Genomic DNA, 20,217 nt, shown 5'->3' on the forward strand with positions numbered 1-20,217 from the left:
TTGGTTACCTCACCAGGCCAAGTGATCCATCAGCCATCCTATTACCGTTGCCTTGGAAGAGTCAATTCCACGGCAGCTGCATTTATTAGCCACCTACTGTATCCCTGCCATGGACCTTTGGGTGTCAGTGGAAGGAGAGGGGGTACCCTATGAGGGAAGCTGCTGTTGTGCTCACCTCTCGGTGGTGGCTTTTCTGAGTGAGATCAATCAGGAGGCACCAGACTGTCCATGCACTACTCCAGATAACCCAGAAGCTTGGAGTTCAGTGTCAGCGGCCAGCTCCCGTCGCAGTGAAAAGAGACCTTCTTAAAGGGACTATAAATCCATTGTTATTTTGCCAGGAGAGAGATGAATGTTTGACATAATTCATCTTTTTCAAGTTTTGTCTGAGCTGAGAAAATTTGTTACCATAGCGATTTTAAACATTGAGGAAGAGAGCATTTGAATGAGCTGGGAGAGGCGGGCTGGCTGCCCTTCACCATAGATCATGGGAGAAGAGGATTCTCCTGTGTGCCTGCTTCTCACTCTCAGTCAATGGCTGCAAGGGACACAGAGCCAGGGTGGGCACAGTGACCTCCCAGCTGCTAGAGGGACCACTCTGATGTCCACTTCCTACAGGTACAAGGGCCAGGCACTGGCGTGGCCAGCTGGGGCCTTCTAATGGGCACGCATGGCAGATCTGTGTCCATCAGCACCAGCTGAGGCTGAGACCTCTCTTCTCCTTCACGCCCTGCCCAGCAGATGGTGCAGTGTGACACCCAGGGCGGCAAGACAGTGCGGGCCAGCATGTCCCCTTTCAAGAAGCTTCCTGACTGGAAGTTGAGGGCAGGCTAAGCAGATCTCCCAGTGGAGTCCATCTTTCTTCAGTTACCTCAAGTAGCTGCATGACCATCATTACTGACCATCAGAGCCGCCTGACATTGTTGCCCTGACCCCAGGTCATGCTGCCAAGCACACGAACAGGTCCCCGCACACCCAGCCTCTTAGGGTGCCTGACTTGGGCTAGGACCCATGGCTGTCCCACGGCAGTCTGAGGGCCCCTTAATGAGAGGTCATGACCCTATGGGGTGGTTCTTCCACAGGCTTCCTATCCCACCATACCCTTGCACCCCTGGGGTCTGAATAGTCTCCCTGACAGGAGTTTTCACAGCCTCCAGGAGCTCTTTCTGTCTGTGTCCTACATCAGAAATGGGAAGGGACAGCAGTCAAGTGAGCATGTCCTCCCCCACTCCCTCAACATCCCCGCCCCCAACCATCTAGGACATTTTGCTTTTCCCCAGCATGGTACCTGCAGCATGCAGTTCCAACAACAGAGGGCGCCCTCGGATAGCTTTGCAAGGAAACCCTGCCAGCCTGCTACAGCAGTGACTAGTGGCCGCCTGGGCCAAATGGCTGACCTTGTTTCAACTCTAAAGGAGAAAGTGGAATAGTCAGACACTCCTGCCCTGTCCCAGCCCATAACTCAGACTCCCAGCATCTACAGAGAAGGCAGTGTGGCATAGTGGTACATCACCACCCTGTTCGTCCGCCTGTTCCTGCCGGATACCTTGCTGGGCAGTACCCCCTGAGGGATCTTCGAGGTGCACTATCCGTGGGTGGGGGAGGAGAAGATTATTGTGTAGATCACTTTCCCTCACACTAGGTAGCTGTGTGGGTTACATTCTATCACGCCCAGGCAGTTGGTGGCAAACTACAGTCACCAGAAGATAGTTGACATTTCCATCAGGATCCATGGGGAGGTGGCAGCCAAGATCTCACTGAGCTTCAGCCTAGGGTGGCATCAGGAGCGGGTTTGGGAGCTCTCAGGGACAGCCTAGGGACTGCCTATATTGAAAGGGTCTTTTCTATTTAACACACTACACATTTTTTTTTCTTAAAAACTTAAATTGGGAGTATTTCTCAATTTATTTCTGCGTTTTCTTTGACTAGCTTATTGATGAGGAACTCTCAGAGTATGTGAGTCTAGGCATGCCCCAAACCTGTCTCCTATTCCTCTCTCCTCCCCTCTTCCCATGCCCCGTAACTGACACCGAATGAGACACGCACTGTACCCAGCCTTCCATGCAGTGGGAGACTTAAACTCCCTCGTAAGCTGCCAAGGACAGCTCTCAGTCCAGTGGGTACCAAGTAGAACTCAGAAGCAGATGCCTGGAGGTGTGGCATGGAGCCAAGGAGCAGGTGTTGTGGGCTCCTCACTGGAAGGGCCTTCCTAGAGACATTTGTATTTCAAGTGTGCTCTGAGCTGGCATCTCCACCTGGTGGTGGAGGAGGCTACAGAAGTTTGATCTTAGGGTAGATAAACTGCAGAGGAGCACCACCCACAGCAGTTTGCCAGATCCCTAAGCCGGCCAGTTCTCAGCTTGCCATAGCTGGCCAGGGTTTGGGTTCTCCTATGGCTTTCTTATCCTGTTCTCTCTTCCAGAGTCTGATTTTCCTGAGGACTTCTCCATCCTGACAACCGTGAAAGCCAAGAAAGGCAGCCAGGCCTTCCTGGTCTCCGTTTACAATGAGCAGGGCATCCAGCAGTTGGGGCTGGAGCTGGGCCGCTCCCCTGTCTTCCTCTATGAGGACCACACGGGGAAGCCCGGGCCTGAAGAGTATCCACTCTTCCCTGGAATCAACTTGTCTGATGGCAAGTAAGTATCCCATTGAGAGAGGGGATGGAGGTGCCGGCCAGGCAGTGTGGGGCAGCAGCTAGCCCGGTAGTAGATGCCCACCTGCAGGGTACCAGGAGGTGGGGTGCTGGACATGGAGCTCAAAGACTTGGGCTCCCCAGGGCTTGGTTTCTTTTCTAAAATTCTAGGGGCCCTTTGCTGATCCCTATCCCTGTTGTCCTGTAAAATGCACCGAGTACGTCATGTGATGGCCCTGGATCAGAAGGGGCAGAGATGGTGTGGCCATGCCTACCTGTGCCCAGAGGGACTTACCCTTTTTGGATCTGATAGTCTCTGTATGAGTGAGGGAACACAAAACCCTATCTTGAGAACTCTGCTGGTGGTACCCTGAACGCTGGTGATCATCCATAAGGCCACCCTGGGGACCACAGGCTGTGGCTTCTGGGTGTTTTAGCACGACTCTGTGTCAAGCCATCACATCTACCCCACAGTTGCTACAGGGATCACATTCTACATAAAGAGTGGTGCTCTCCTGATAATGTTGCCATGACCACAGCCTCCTCTGACTTCTTCCTATGGCAGAACCCACCCTGAGCCCCCATGCTTACACCTCCCAAGGAGATTTGCATCTTAGAGATGAGAAGTCTGGTTTTGAGGGTCTGAGGGGACTGGAGAACAGTGGAATCTCCTGTGTCTTAGATCTAGTCCCAAGGTGTACCCGTTACAAGCACTCTTCCCAGAGTCTGGCCTCATTCACTCCAAGTACTGGGCCTACATTGGGACTTTGCAAAGCAGGGTTCATGGAAGCCCAGAAGGACATTCACAGTTGCACTCAAGGAAGGAGGTTAAACAGAGATGACTCTGAGCTAGGACAAGTGCTTTTTGGTTTATAAGCATTAATGAGTTGTTGCCTATGGATGCTATATTCAGAGTGAAAAAAGAAGCCTCCTGTGGCCTTTGAAAATTAGTTCTAAAGCCAATGGATGTGATCCCTCCTTTGACTCTTAGAGATTATCTTCATGACAACATGACTCTCGTGTGACATTGCCCAGATGTGTACCCAAAGTTGTCACTCAGAGGCTTTGCAGTGCAAGGCCCTGGGGACTCTGCCATGAAGTCACACTGGCCTTCTGCAGCATGACCCATTTTCCCTACCTGAATATTTGTTTCCCTGCAGGTGGCACCGAATTGCTATCAGTGTATACCAGAAAAATGTCACTTTGATTCTCGATTGTAAGAAGAAGATTACAAAATTCCTCAACCGCAGTGACCACCCCATAATAGATGTCAATGGTATCATTATGTTTGGCTCCCGGATTCTGGATGATGAAATATTTGAGGTAGGAAGGAGATGGGTACTCCCCTATGCCACTTGGGACATTTGTGGTCTCCTGAGTGCCAGCTTAGGATGGACACAGGGCTTCGACAAGCTTGCTTTGACTGACTCGTTCTGATGGGCAAGGGTTCTGCTGAAGAGAGCCCTCCCTCTGAGTGGACTTGCAGGGCAGAGCGGGGCCATACAGTGGGATCATCAGGAGGGAACCAACTGAATCAGTATGCGTTTGTGTTTGTGTTCTCAGTCAGCCATGTTCCAGCCAGGTCAGCTGAGCCTGCTTCCCTGGGAAAAGCCACAGAGACAGGAACAGGAAACAGAGGAGGGGCGTGGCCTAAACTTCAGTCTAGATTCCTCTCGATTCCTGCTGGACGTAGAAGGGTTTTGGAAACTGTCTTTGATTTAGGAAGAAGTTTGAGAGCCTGTGTAGGTGTCTGGTGGTCCTGGAGGTCATCTGAAACCAGATGAACTGGAACAGACATCTCTGAGGTCTGTGTCCCAAGTGCATCTGGAAGCTGAGACCTTAAACTTAGGCTGGGACTCTTGACCTGGTTCCATTTCATTGACATACTTTGGACTTTGTGGGAAGTTTGGGGGCTGAGGGCTCCTGGCTGGAGAAGTTTGATAATCACACAGAAAATGGTCTCTGAGGGTGATCTTGGCTCTTAGATATCTCCTTCCAAGGGTTGGACAGGGCATAATGGGGATGGTACTCTCCCAGATCCCCAAATACCATGTGAATATTATTTCCTCCCTGTACTGGGTCACTACCTGTTTCTGGTGAGGCCTGTTGTGGCCTCCACCTCTGCAGTGGGGTGCTGGGCAGTGTCCTTCCAATGACTCAGGCCCAGCAGGCTGGATGCCATGTTGAGCTGACCTTAGTGTTCTGATGGTACTTTGACTGATGTGGAATTTGCAACTGTACATGGGCAAAAATGACCTGTAGTTGAGTGTGCTAAGGAGTGAGTGCCCGATGGGTGTGAACCACACTCGTTATGGAGGTTGGGCCAAGGTCAGCTAGGGTGAAGCTGGGATAGAATCTGCAGTCAGTAGGTGAGGCAAGTCCGGAGCAGCCAGCTGCCTCGTGCGGAAATGGGGCCGGCCTCCATGAGAAAGTAAGAGTAGTGGGCAGATGGGTCTGCTGGCCTCAGCTGCCTTTCTAAGGTTAATGCTATAGCCCAGGCCTCCTGCAGGTGGAACAGGCACATGAAAACCCACAGTGCTGAATCCTGTAAGCCAAGGGGCTGCCCTCTGGGCAAGCTTCTGACTAGAAGTGCCCAGGAACCTGGGATGGACAGGGGGTGGCTGCTGGCCTGTCTGTGTGGAGCTGGTGCTTACAGCTTACCCAGGGCTCAAGTATCACTTTCATAGATTGCCTTGTGGGAGGGTCTAGGTAAAACCAGGAGATGCGGGCAAGTGCCTGGGTGGCCCTGAAGAGTGGGGCTCAGAGGGCAGTAGAGGAGTAGGAGAGAGAACTCTTAGCCTGGAGAGCTAGTGTGGTCCCTGCTGGCCGGTCTCTGGTGACCGAAGTCTTAAAGACAGGCATGCAAGGGCATCCCAGAGCTAAGCAAAACATCCAGTCTGACTGAGTTTGCTGTACACTAGCGGTGTCGGGCTGTGCCAGTGTTTGCCATGTGTACAGGGTGTGCCAACATGTCATGTCTACAGGGCGTGCCAACATGTCATGTCTACAGGGTGTGCCAACATGCCATGTCTACAGGGTGTGCCAACATGTCTTTTATCATCAACTTTCTGGAAAAGCTTTTCATTTTTTTTAAAAGAGCATCTGTGTATATTTCTCTGTGTATGTGTTTATTTCTGTGTATGTGTGGTCTATGCACACACATGTGTGCATGTTCATACTTGTGTGCACATGAAGGCCAGCAGCCAATGTCCCCCTCACTTTCCACCTTGTTTCTGGAGACTAGGGCTCACTGCACCCGACTCTCACTGACGTAGCAGAACTGGCTGGTTACTAAGCTCCATGGTTGTACTGTTTCCTTTCCCCAAGATCCAATATGACAGGCGTGCGCCACCATGCTCAGTCCTGAGGCCTCAGCTTATCACTCTTGACTGGCAAACACCATCTTAATACATAGGGTCCCCAGACAACCTGTACTGAAGCAGCCAGCATTGTTCCTCCAGTGAGAAGCAGTTTCACTAGGGAAGCTCGGAGATCTTGGGTTGGTTTTCTCCATAGCTAAGGATCAATTTTTCCACCTGCAAAATGGAGGCAACAATAGTGTGTGTGTGTGTGTGTGTGTGTGTGCGCGCGCGCGCGCGCGCATGCCTGTATGCATATGTGCGTGTGTGGACACGAGTGCACAGGAATCAGCCCACAGAAAGCATACACATACATGATCCACAGCATGTGCTCGGTAATAGTTACCAATTTGTGTAGAGAATGAAGACAGGCCCCAGTTTTCAAACACGTTTGGACACTGGCTGCAGAGTTCAGTTTTGCCCCTTCGGTTTTCTCTTGGTTCTCCGCCTGTAACTGAACACTGGCAACTCAGTTGGAACAGCGGGTCGCAATGCACGCACAGTCCCACTTTTCTGGTGAGCTCTTTTCTCCTGCCGTGGAATTTGATTTGAGGGGCAACGGCTGCCAGAAGCCAGGGATTTTTGTTGACCACAAGTTGTTAATGGTCTGAGGTCTGTGTTTTCCCAGCCCCAGGGTTTCCTGGCTGTTAGCTGTGCTCACGGTGGGAAATTGGACCTGTCTTCCTTAATGAAGACCAGCTAAGGCAGCAAGGCGGAGGGTGGCCAGTAGGGACTTTTTCTCCTCTTTGCTTCTTACGGTGTAATGGCAGAGGGGTGGGGGTGGGTTGGTCTCAGCTTCTCTCTGTCTCCTTGCAAGTGAATTTTTATCCTTTTTGGAATCAAAGCGATTTAACTCTTTGCTTTCCAGCTTTCAGTTCATGGTGTTTGCTGTTTTCTTCATCTTCGTCACCTGGCTTCTCTAGAAGGTTCTTGCCAGAAGCTTCTCCGATGGTTTTTTTTTTCTTCCCACCAGATTCTTATGCTTGTTAAAGGCCGGTTTGTTCCGTAGCTCTCTGGATTTGAGGAATGGGAGGACGCTGGTGCTGAGGCTGAGGCCAGCCCACTGCTGCCACAGGCTTGCAGTGTTCCTGCCCTGCACCTAAGCAGATCACCAAACACCACAGGGCTTCCAAGGGGCCTCGGGGAAGCCTGGGATGCCATAGCTCCTCAGAGACCCTTGTGTAGTGTGAAGACACTCTGTGGGAGACAGCTATGAAGGACATTCCCAGGGCCAAGGTAGAGGCTTCTGTGACAGTGTTCTGTTCATCCCGTGGCACATGCTGAGCCCAGCCACAGTGGCAAACAGTCTCTGGCAACTGCTGGCTACCTGACACATGGTCCTGTTTTGCCTCACTAGCTTAGATCTGAGTCTTGTGGTTTCCCTGAGGTTCAAGGGGTATTGTGAATAGCATGTTTAAGCAGAGCTATACAGAGAGGAAATGAAGGTATAGGGACTGTAGACTTTCAGCTCTTTCTGGATGGCGTTTATGTGGTCTTCTAGCTGAGGACTTGAAGTTCAGCATTCACATCTGTAAAATGGGTGCATAGAAGCCACCACGGTGGGGCTGTGCATCAAGGGCTGTGTGACATGCCTGCTCGAGGGTTTCAGGCAATCATGCTGAACCCAGGCACTTTTGGTCAGGGCTGTGGCCCTCCTGGCCTGTTACTAGGGTCAGTCACTGCCTTCTCCACGGAGGCAAAGATACAAATTGTCTCACCTTATCTAGCAGACATGGGGAGAGAGGGAAGCCTCATTCTCCCACTTCCCATCCGAACTGAGAGACTCCAGATGGATAGACAGGAAGTTGGAACCCTGGCTAGAGTTCTTAGGACAGGCTGCCCCAGTTTTTCCTTGCTATCTCAGAAGCCCACTGTGAAATGTGAGCTACTGTTCTTGTCCCTGGGGCCCACACTGTTTGGTCTTGGGGACTTACTAGGGACTCGCTTCATGTTCTTCCTCAATCCCTTGGCCAACTCTAACCCCATGCTGCTGTGTTCCAGAGGCATATGCTGAGGCCGCTCTGTGCGTCTTGAGTCTTGTCCCTTTTCCTTGCAACGTGTCTGAGATCCGAGACACAGGAGATGCTGGCCAGGCCAGGGTCTACCATACAGGAAGCGGCAGCGGTGTTTCTGGACCTCCCCATATGGGAAAACACTCACTTTGGGGTTTGGGAGCAGGGACACAGCTGTCAGCAAAGGGTGTTATCAGGGCTGGCGGAAGCAGGCTGTTCTTTGGTGGAATGTCCTGCAGATAGGCTCCCAGCAACAGGAGCTGTGCAGTGCCTGCCCACCTCAAGGCACTGGCGGCTGGAGGCCTTGTTTCTATCCGAGAGCTTGGAAAACTGGCACCGGGAGCAACCTATCGCAGAGGGGAACTTTCAGCCAGGTAGCCTTGCTCTGGACCCCCTACCACTGCTCCTGTGACTCTACATTAGCCAAAGACATCAGAATGATGTCTGGCACCATGGGAAGTTATGAAGAATAGGACCTTACAGGAAAAACAAAACAAAACAAAAAACAAAAACCAGAACAAACACCTTTCCAGGATGGAAGTACATTCATTGCACTGATGGTTAATGACCTGCCAATCACCCTTGACTCCGAGATCCCCATCCTATTTCCCACACCACCCTGAGGCTGCTCTCGTTCTGGTGTCTGCAGATTTGAGGCTGACCAGTGTTCTCAGGGGAAGGGCAGAGAATGGCATCCTCTGCTTGCTCTAGAGCCCTGCTGGTGTAAGCCATGAAGGAGGGCCATGGAAGAGGCTGAGGCTTCTGGGATAGGGGGCATGGCCGGCTGCGGACTCTGGGCCAGGAGCCAAATGTGCTTTTAAGCTGTTGAATGTTTCAAGGGGCAACAAGACCAAACAGACTGTAAACTCAGCTTTCACTGTGTACCCCCAGTCGCTGGCAGGTTCCCCTTCTCGACCGCACCTCAGCATTTGAAGAAGGCCAAGTGTTTACCTAATCCTGCCTTCCCTGTCTCCAGGAGCCTGGCTTTTCCACTGACGTGTTTTTTCCTGGAATCTGCTGTGAGCCAGGAACGGGCTGTGCTGAGGAGGCGCTTTCCTCAGTAGGCAGCCCAAGGAGATCTGGTCAGGCCTTCTCAAACAGGTCTGAGACCCAGCCATCTTCTGTGTGAGTGGGAAGCAGAGCCCTGTTCTCCTGGGTAGATATTACTAATGCGGCCCGAGATCCAGGCCCTGCTTTAGCTCCAACTTTAAACTGCTGAATCCTGCTGGGGACTCTCTCTCTTTCTGCTGCTCAACTGTCCGCCCCAGGGCTTCCCTCATGAGCTATAATGGGTCAAGGGATTCAGCCCAGGCCTGCTGTTGAGTGGGGTACAGAGTCAATGGAAAGGGACCTGTGTCACTGGGGAGTGGAATGAGGTGAGAGACCTCTAGAGAGCGTTGGTCCCGGCTTGTGGGCGTCTGCCAGTGTTTGTTGGACAAGCTACAGAGTCCCAGAGAGCAGCCGCCCCTGTCCAAATGTCAGCTTCATCTCAGTCATCCTCCCTTGTTGACCTGAAAGTCATACACATCTCAAAAGGAGCCCCAGTAAGGCATGGGGTACTCTACCCACTCCAAGGGCAACCAAGATAGCTGGTTGCAGATAGCTAGGAGCCGGCTTTGCAGCAGCCCAACGGATACCATCTCTGTGATGTCTCCATCCATCACGATGCTTGCAGTTTAGATGGGGCAGTCTGGACCAGCTGCTCCTGAGATTTAGCCTGATATTGCTACCCAGGTCAGCGTAGCTGTGGCTGTGGTCATGTTAGCCATGCTGTGAGGGACCTAACACAACAAGACCCGGTTCAACAAAGCCCTCTGGTACTGCTCTAGGCCCCTGCATCCTGAGCTAAAGACGGGAATATGGACGCTTCTAGAACGAAATGCTAGGTCCAGTGACTAGAAGGGAAACCTCAAACCTAAGCTCTCAGCTGCCCATCCTGGGCGTGGCCAAGCTGGGGCCAAGCAACAAATGAAAAGAGTGCATGTCAGCGAGTAAGCAGGGTGTGTATGATAATATAAAAAATAGAAGGTCTTGTCCTTCTGGCTTGGACTGTGACACATTTACCCAGTTCCGGTCTTCCATATTCCACTCAGACAAACTGATGCAGCCTCTGACCATCTCAGGCTATCATGTCTGTGCTCCAGTAGTAAGCCTCAGCATTGCACCCTTGTGACATTTGTGTATATTGTTGTGTGTGTGTGCACATGGATGTGTATGTGCACATGTATGTGCATGTTCCTGTGCACAGATATGCATGCACATATGTGAGTGTTCAGTGTGCGTACCATGGTGCACACGTGGAAGTCAGTGTTCAGCCTCAGTTGCTCACCGTCTCCTTCTACCTTACTAGAGATGGGGTGTCTTTGTCATTTGCTGTTCGCTGCACTAGACAGCTGTGTAGGGTGTAGGGTGTCGAGATGAGATTTCAGGGAATCTGTCTCCACCTCTCATCTGGCTACCAAACAGTAGGATGTGCACTACTGTGGTTGGCTATACATGGATGCAGGAAGCCATTTCTCCAGCCACAGCATGTATCCCTTTGAGAGGCCCCAAACACTAGCAAGTGTGGATTCAGGACTTCATCTGGTCGTATCTTCGGTCTGCCTGCTCTCCGGTACCTCCTGATTCCAGGGAGGGTGGAGTTGTTCTGATAAGTCTCCTGGAGCTGACACGTAGGGTCACAGGTGGTGACAAAATGGGGAATCTGTTTCCTTCTAATCTAGAAGGCTCTGGGTCCGAGATCCAGGTGTGGTCAGGACACACAAGGCTAACACTAAACCTAGTGGTCTCCCTACAAAACCCTCAGTTGAGCTCCATCCAAGTCCTTACCATGATTGGTAAGGTCATATTCTGGAGTTGAAGGGTTAGAGCTGAAACATCGCTTTGGGACCTCCATTTAGCTTATGTCTCTAAAGTAGCCCGGGAAAGCACTTCCCTGACCCCACCAGAGCATGCACACTTCAACCTAAGGCACTGAGTGGCTTCCAATTCTTTAACTACCAGGTTTAGGAAGAGCTTCACATTGGGTCAGGGGCTAACCCTAGCCTATGCCATGGCCGGCAGCAGACCACACAGGGTGAAGCACCAAGTAAAGGTGTTGGTTGGCAGCCAACCAGGCAGAGGTCTCTGCTTCTAGAGACCTAGTAAGTCACTGTACTGAGACCCATAACTGCAGAGATTCAGCCCTTCATGGCACTTGCCTAGCCTGTGAAGGTGTCAGGCTTGTTTCATGGAAATTGTGAGCAACAGCATCTCCCAGGAGACAGGTTTGACCTTCTGTTGGAAGTCAGACCTTGTCCAGTGATATCATGCCGGGCTGGCATGCAGTAGACATCTGGTTCCCCTGAGAGGATCATGGCCAAGAAATTCTAGGAAGTTAGACCTCTTTGCCCAGAGACACACAGGGCCAAGTCATTGAGGGAGGGGACCAGAGCAGCTGGGGACAAGCATAGGGGGACAGAGGAACAGTATGTCACCTGAAGGATCAGCATGTAGCCAAGCAACCAAGAGCTTAGAAACTGCTATCAAGCTGGTGAGAGCATCTGAGCACTGTCTGGCAGCGTGGCCAAGTGCTATCCTTCTGTTCCTATGGCTGACTTCGTGGGTGTTGGAAGCATGTTATCAGAAACACAGATGGACACCTTAGAACCTCTTCAATGTTTATTGGGTCACAGGAAGCCTACAAGCTTTGTCGATTTGAGTGGCTATAATCCACCAAGCGCTCCTAATTTGGATTGATAGGCACAGCTATTGGCAGCCACGGGTCCTTTCACTCCACTCTTAGGGGTAAATATTAACTCATATTATATATTTGTTCTGGTTAGTTATTCTTTTACTTTGCCAACTCAACACAAGCTAAGGACAGCCAGGAAGAGAGAACCTCAAATGAAAAACTTCCTCCATCAGATTGGCCTGTGGTCAAGCCAATGGGGCATTTTCTTGAGTGATGGTTGATGTGAAAGTCCAGCGCATTGTGGATGTTGTCACCCCTAGATAGGTGGTCCTGTATTCATTAAGAAAGCGGCTGAGTATGAGGAACAAGATAGTAAGTCATGCTCTCCTCCATGGTCTCTGCTCTAGTTCCTGCTTCCAAACTCCTGCCTTGAGTTCCTGCCCGGACTTCCCTTGGAGATGGACTATGATTGGGACTTGTAAGCCAAATAAACCCTTTCCTCCCCAAACTGCTTTTTGTCAAAATGTCTTACCACAATAGGAAGCAAATTACATTTTACAACAAAGATACATTCTCCACCCCCCCTTTCACACACACACACACACACACACACACACACACACACACACACACACACACACACACACACTATAGAATGATTAAGAGGCTGTAGAGTGGTTATCCTAAGAGGTCTGGGTTTGGCCATACCCATAGATTTGGCCCAAATCAATATGTAGCCTTCTTCAGATAGCCTCACCCGCACCACTGGGCTCAATACATCCCATGCTGTTGGGTCAGAAGGCCACAGCCAAGCTCTGAGCTGTGTCCTCCATCCTGCCTTTCTGGATCTCAGAGGCAAAATCTATTTTTTCAGTTGTGCAAATTGTCCCAAGGAAGCTGAAGGGCTGCTTTCTTCTCTCTGGAGACCCGCGGCCATGGCACAGTCATTCACCGATGTCCACAGGCATAGAGGAGTGTGTAAAACCCTGGATAGATGGAAGAAGGAGAAATCAAAGCTGTATGTTCTCCTGCAGGCTTTCCTAAAAAGGGGGATGGTCCACCTTCACCAGGGAATGAGGGATACATGGTATCACTATGGTTATGATTGGAGACTGGTGGTTGTATAGTAGCAGGTGTGGGTGGTAATGGGGTAATGGTGAGTATGGTGATAGTGATCTACAAGGTAGTATGGGAGTGGTAGTGCTGATAACAGTGAATGTGATGGTGGTGGTGGTAATGGTGTCCTGCTGAAGGTGGTCTTGGTGGTGGTGGTCTTGGTGTTGGTGAAGGTGGTCTTGGTGGTGGTGAAGGTGGTCTTAGTCTAAGGTGGTGACAGTGGTGGTGGTCCCTGTGCTGATGGTAATGGTGGTGATGGTAATGATGGTCTTTGTGGTGGTGATGGTGATTTTAGTAATGGTGGTAATAGTAGTGGTGGTGATACATGGTGATCATCCATCTTTTTCTCCAGAACCCAGTCCTGAGATATTTCCTGAATGATGCCTTTATACCATGTTCCCTTGATAGGATCCAGGGAAAGACATCAAGAAGACATTGACCACTTGAAGCTGTTTCCTTAATTCTCCTGTGAACACAGCTCAGCCCACTCTCTACAGCCATATTAAAAACCAGAAAGCAGTGTTTCAGGTCCCCTTCCCCTGGCTTAGATACTTTTTGTTTCCATCAAGTGCAGCCCATAAGCAATGATACCGATGCAAGATTTGAAATGTGACTGGTGGGGGCCCGTGAAAGCCAGAATATATGACCTGTCTCCAGAAAACGTCTGAGAGCAACATAGAGCAGGGACCCCATGGCACCCATCTGCTCTGTTCCGGACGTGTGGAAGAATCTGCTGGCCTGCTGACTGGGTGTGTCCTGAACCTATGGGTGCCTGGCATGTGCCTGTGTGGCCTGGCTCCACCGTTCTTCACTGCTGTTGGAAACATGTCACACTCTGATCCAGTTGAGGAAGTCGGGCTGAGTCGGTTCCCTGGCAACTGCTGAGATCAGTTCTCTTTTCGTCCTCATGGATGGGAAGTGTGGCCCGATGTGGTTTGGGAAAGGGCCTAAGATCACAAAGTGTCATTCCGCTAGCTGGGAAGCCAGGGGAGCTGGGCAGTGCTGGCCTCCGGTTCCACCTTCCTCCACCTGTGAGAGCAATCAAGGAGTCCTGGGAACGCGTCCAGGCCACAGGTGCCTAGGTGTGTTTTTGAATGGGGGATGGAGAGGGCTACCTTCACCAGCTCTGGGGATGGCTTATGACCAGGGAGTGTGGCAGTGGGGGATCAAGACTCACTTGGCTAGTACAATTGTGGCTCACCTCCTGCAGCCTGGAACAAGAAGGGCGTATTTTCTCAACTTATTTGCACATGTCCGTTTGTAGGCATGAGGTAGTCTGGGCAAACTTCGATGGCAAAAATTTGCAAGTCAAGCAGAGATCTGTGAGGATCCCTGCAGAGCAGGGATTGGGAGAGGGCCTGGTGTAACTGTCCTGGTGTGGAAGCTGGTGTGCCTCAGGGAGGAGGAAGGATGGGAAGGAAGGGGGACAGAGAGAGGCTTCTGTTACCATCATTGAAAAGCTCCGTACTGTATGTGAGTTCACTGCATAGCCGCCAGGGCTGCAGACTCTCCAACAAAAAGCTTTGCAATTTCCTCGGCCCAATGCAGCCTGGCTCAAACCTCATTATGGGCATAGAGACAGAACTGACTCGCTCTGCAAAACGCTTTGGGCTCCGTGAGCGCCGGGGACAGCACGATCTCCACCGTGTCCACATGGAGACGGGCTGAACACTTGATGCTGCCAGTATGGCTGCCTGGTCAACACCCCACAACTGGAAGAGCAGCAGTGGCCAACAGGCGCTGGGGACAGATGCTTACAGAGGCTCAGAAGCAGGAAGGGCGGGCAAAGGCTGTCATGAGAGTTGAAGTTGGCTTTCAAATGCTGACACCTCCTCAGGTGATTGAGGGTTGCCATAGGCAGGCAGTGTGGGGCTGCCAGTTCAGGGCTGTGACATTTGAAATTAAAGGAGGTGATGCCTGGACTTGGCCTGGACCCTGTGGGTGGAAGAAGAGTGGGTTGGCCTGCTACCCACCTGTGTGGGTGACTCAGCAGTGAGAGGGTGTCCTCTGTGGGGCGTGAACAGCTCTAGGAATCTGGGAGGGCTGCAGGCAACCTCCACACTAGGTGGCCTGTGACCGTGGTCTCGTTTGGACTCTCTGTGTTCACACATCTGTGTTGTGTAGAAGATAAAGGGATGAAAGGGGCCATTCATCCTCTCACTTGGGAAGTTCGAGGAGGATAGAGTAGGGTCAGGCCTTTGCTAAGTCACTGAGTGGGCTAGAGAGAGTTGGTAGACAGTACTTGACCTCAGCCAAGGCTCTCTGTTCCCCATGTGAGCTCGTATGGGGGATGGAGAGGGTCGCACTTCAGCTCGTAAGGACCTATGAGCTGAGGCTGAGGGGAAAATAGCATCCTGGACACTCAGGTACCACCTCAATGCTCTCTGAGGGCCAGCTACTTACTCTATAGTAGGACCCTCTTATGGCATACACATGCCCAAACCATATACATGCACACATGCAGGTATGTACTACAGCTAACATACAAACTCCACATTCATGTATGTGCATAACATCTATGCTCATACCTACGAACACACCAGGCTACTTCAGACCTTGCTACTAGACCAGAAGACCTATAAGTTCAGCAGGGGCAGAGGTAATGGGGGTGGGGATGATAGGGGATGAGGTGATGGGAGTAGGGTAGTGGGGTGAAGGTAATGGGGGTTGGGGGAGAAGGTGATTGGGGGAGACCTTGTGGTAGAGTTGGGAGAACAGTCCCTGGACTTCTGCATTGGAGACTTCTCCCTGGCAGGGCAGGAGGGCTAGGCTGGTATGTTACACTGAACCACCCGATTGGTGCATGACCTCTGCCTTCTCCAGAGTCATGCTCGTGGAGAAGAGGTGGGGCAGGAAGATTTTGTATCAGGATGGAAGTGAGAGAAGGAGCAAGTCTGAAGAAGCTGGGGGTTATGTCAGTTAGCCCTGCCATCATGTGTGTGTGTGTGTGTGTGTGTGTGTGTGATGTTATAAGACCAGCCTGGGGCTCTAGCTTTCTGCCTATATCCCTGCAGGATAGTCCTGGGCCCTGATGTGGCCCTGAGGCTACCCCAGCCCTGCATGTTTAGAGCCTGTATGTCTCTTTCTTACACGATGTATGTGAAGAGGACATTGTGGGAATTCAGGGCTGTTGCATGGAGCCTGTATCTCTTCCATGAAGCTTTGTTGAGATGTTCTCAACATGAGGCTCTGGCCGTTGTTTATTTTTAAGATTTATTTTACATGTGTGAATGGTTTTGCCTGCGTATGTATGTGCACTTTGTCCCCCTGGGGGCCAGAAGAGTAGGATTTTCTGGAACTGGAATTAAAGGTGGTTGTGAGACACTGTGTGGTAGAAACTGAACCTAGATCCTCTGTGAAAGTCTTAAGCTCTCTTAATAGGCTGAGCCGTCTCTCTAGCCCTCTGCTTAATTTTAACAAGTAGTTTGCATCCATGTGGAGGCTTCCAGGGTTCTGTTATCCAGGCCACAGATGGTGGCTTTCAGAAAGTTTGCTGAGGCTACATCTAATGTGAATAGGGTAGCCCCAGGAGGCTGAGCCTTTGACAAGGGTCCTCGGGGCTTCCTGGAAAGCTGGCTGGTCCACAGGGGAGCAAGGCCATTAAAGACATCTTACTAGGTCTCAAGATTGTTGTACACAGCTGCACCCTGCCAGGGATCCCTGCAGTGGGTGCCTGGACTCTAAACTACCACATGCTCCTGGCCCAGACAGAGGCCAGATGTATCAGATTCACTCCAGAAGCATTCCTGATCTCCCAAAGGGATGTAGAGGAGCCCACTGAGATGCCTTTAAAGTTGCAGGGGCAGAACTTTTTCTATCCACTTCTACCCTAGCCTCTTGAGACCCACTATATCAGAGACTTTGAGAGTCTTTGGACATGGATTTATGGACAGGACACATGTGTTCTTGGATACAAAACTTCTGCATGCCCTCCATCCATCCATCCATCCATCCATCCATCCATCCATCCATCCATCCATCTATTTATCCATCCATCCATCCAACCACCTACCCACCCACCCACCTACCTACCTACCTACCTACCTAATTTGCTATATAGTCAAGGATAACCTTGAACTTCTAATCTTCTTGCTGTCTATTATCTCTCTAATGATGAGATATAAGCTACCCTGACTTCATTTTATAGTGCTGGGGGTTGAACCCAGGGCATTTGTGCTTGCTAAGGAAGCATTCTACTAACCAGCCATCCTTCCAATTATACCATATTGGCAATGGTTCCAGGGACTTGGAGGTGCCTTAGCATGGAGCTCTGCTTTCTGCATCGTATGCCAATAGGGCTGCTCTGCACCCCAACCCCAGCACCCTCTTAGGTCTGGTAGCTACTCCAAGATTGAAAAATTGGCCCCAGCTCCAGTCTGAGGCCATGTAGTAGCTCCCAGTCAGAGGTAGCCCAAGATGGAGGTAGGGCCTTCTAAGAGCCCAGACTGGGTTTTCAGCCTTCCTCTTGTTCCAGCTTTTCCTCCCATGTCTCACAAGGTCTGGAAGGAGTCAGTGGTGGTGTTATGGCACCCTTACCCTGTCCTCCCACCCCCACACTGTGGCACACAAAACTGGGGTGCAAAGCAGTTACAGAGTAGAGCTTCTGTCCTACCATCTTGTCCTCCTGCCCTGCAGAGAGCTCCTTGTCCCTTGGTAGTCTCGCTGGGCATTGGGCATCAAGGCCCTTCTTCCCCTCGCCTCCCCTGCAGTAAAGAAAACCTTGATGAGCTGGAGACAGGACAGTATAGCATTAACCAGGCTTCCTGTAGGACTTGGGGATGGATGAGTTGGGAAGGCTCGCCCAGCCACATCCAGGCTAAGAACCTTGGTGGGCTGAAGCCAGCTAAGCCTGGGTCCCAGAGTAGGCACATTAGAATGTGGAGCTTTGTGCCAGTTCCTGGAGGCGTTTACCCAGTCATGCGGTGTGTACGCACACTCAGCTACAGTGAGCCACCTCACTCCAGGCCTGCTCTCTGGACTTCTATGCTGGGTTGCAGAGATGTGCTAAACTCGGGTTCCTGGGGAGGCAGAGCCTTTAAGAAGCAGTGGTTACCAGTGTCCCAGCCGCTAGATCCCCAAGATTCCCAGTGCTACACCACCTCCCAAAGGAGTCTCTTCCTCCCATCAAGCGTGTTTGGAGAGTGTTTATTTACATGTCAAGCCATGGACTTAAAGAAAAAATATTTTATTTGAATTGGATGACATTTGAGCTACAGGTTGTGTTGCTTAATGAAGATGCATGGTTTTCATGCACTATTCTGCCACAGGGCTCTAATCTGTGAAAGTTTAAATCACAGACCTCCAGGACAAGTATGGGAGGGCAGTGGGCACCTCTGCTGGCCTCAGAGAAGGTGTGGAGGGGTGACAGGAATTGAAGGGAGGCATCTAGACTGGATGCCAGGAAAGAGGATCCTGGGACCCCTGCTCCCCACTTTCTCCTGTCTCCCCACTTTCCCATTCCCCCTGCTGCCATTTCTGCGGTGTAGGCTGCTGAGAGCATCCAGCACCATGCAGCCTTGGGCACGTTTTCTCTGTTCTCCACATCCCCTTGTGGGCTGAAGCCTGGGGCTGGTCTAAGAAAGGAAGGCTCACCCATCTTTGCTCTTGTCCCCAGGGAGCAAGAGTGAGCAAGACAACCCTTCCCCTACCTGCCTCTTGCACTGTCTTTCTCATCTTATGGAAGGGACTTGGGCTCCAGGCATAGCAGTACTGGGGTGCTGTGGGGGCTGGGGCACCGCTTCTTGTCCAAACAAGGTAGCAGCCATCCTGCTTGCTGGTGGGAAGAACCTTTCCTGTCTGCAGTCTGGATAGGAGTTTGCCTGCTGAGGCGAGGACAGGTGTGGTGGGTCAGCTGGAGGGCACAGGGCTCATGAGTTCCCTCTGTAGCCCAATGTTAGTCCCCATTGTCAGCTTGACCCAGCCTAAAGTTGCCTGAGAAGGGAGTCTAAATTGAGGTAGTGCTCAGATCAGGTTGGCCACAGATGAGCATGTCTGTGAGGCTTATTCTTGATGGTTATTGGGCATAATAAAGTGTAGCCCAGGTTGCTCTGTCTGCTCTTTAGGTATATTGTCCTGGACTAGAGCTAGCTGAGCTGGGTGGGAGTATACTCCTTCAAGCCCAGCATTTGGGAAGCAGAGGCAGGTGGATCTCTGAGTTTGAGGCCAACCTGTTCTACAAAGCAAGCTCCAGGACAGCCATGGCTGCACAGAGAAACCCTGTCTCGAAAAACAAAAACAAACAAGCTGAGCGTGTACCCGTGAGGGGCCAGCAAGCGGCATTCTCCGTGGTTTCTGTTCTGCTTTAGCTGGGAGTGAGTTCTCTCTTAGAGGTAATGCTTCATGGAAGGGCAAATAGGTCTGCCTTCGCATTTCTGTCCTGAACTTATGCAATCATGGCCTGTGACCTGGAAGTGAAAGCCGAATAAACCCATTCTTCTTTAAGGTCTTTCTGTCAGAGCGCTTTATCAGACATGGAAAGGAAGCTAGAGTACCCTGAGGTCAGGGTCAGTGTGGCCTCTCCTGGTCCTTATGTGACAGTCACTAGGCAGACCTCAGGAAGAACTTCTTTTCCATAGAAGTTAGGGGTTGGAATCTAGTCTGCCATGTGTCACTGAGAGGAGAGAACCATGTGTAGGCCACACTAGAAATTACCCTACACAGCCATGCAGACAGACCCAGGCTTGCCTGAGAATACTCTGAAGTCCTTGATCCTTACATGGGGCTTTCAAACCCCAAATGGGGCCAGGGGTGTGGAACTAAGTCTCGGGTTCAGGAAGAGTAGCCTTTGATGTATTCCAAGTCCGATTTTCCATCTGCCAGTGAGCACTCCAACTTTAACCCAATCCTAATCTATTTCATCTCAGAGATAGAAGCTGGGGATAGTGACAGATCTAGATCACGAGACACCCACACCCTTCTTCTTAGGTCCTACAAAACCACCATGGGTCTACATTTAGTGACTACAGGTGACACACCCATCCAGTACAGCTCAGTAGATAGGAGGCACATCTAGACCTTCTGCCTCTCCAACCTCCAGGTTAGCCTGGGGTCCAGCTCACAGAAAAGTTCACACTCCACCTAATGAAAAGCAGGGATAAAGGGCTTCCTGGATGGTGCAGGAAGGTCACTCTCCCCTCCCCCGAGCACAGCAGAACTATGGGTACAGGACCAGAGTTAGTCCTGAGATCTGGGCAGAAATAGAGTACCAATGGAAACTCAATGATTACATGGTCTTAGGAGGATGTCATGTTGTCAGGAAAGTGCAAGGCAAATCTGCGATGCTAACAAAATGTGGGTACCATTGTGGAGCTGTTCTGTGTTAGAACTGCATCTGCAATGTGTGCCACAGTGGCCTGGACTTAGGGCCCTGGATGGCTCTTGAATGGACAGGATAACGAATGATTACATGGATGGATAGGTGGATGG

The 20,217-nt window shown here is 51.1% G+C and overlaps 1 protein-coding gene across 2 annotated transcripts in view; it reads left to right on the plus strand.

Annotated features, from left to right (window-relative positions):
* COL5A1 (collagen type V alpha 1 chain) overlaps positions 1–20,217 on the plus strand; it is a 148,762-nt gene that overhangs the window by 37,707 nt on the left and 90,838 nt on the right. For both annotated transcript variants that reach the window (XM_080927437.1, XM_080927438.1), the window contains exons 3-4: positions 2,423–2,636; positions 3,793–3,955. In XM_080927437.1, the coding sequence (XP_080783563.1) occupies positions 2,423–2,636; positions 3,793–3,955 (377 nt within the window). The remainder of the gene's footprint in view (positions 1–2,422; positions 2,637–3,792; positions 3,956–20,217) is intronic.

This window comes from Micromys minutus, assembly GCF_963924665.1.
Source record: "Micromys minutus genome assembly, chromosome: 13".
NCBI lineage: Eukaryota > Metazoa > Chordata > Mammalia > Rodentia > Muridae > Micromys > Micromys minutus.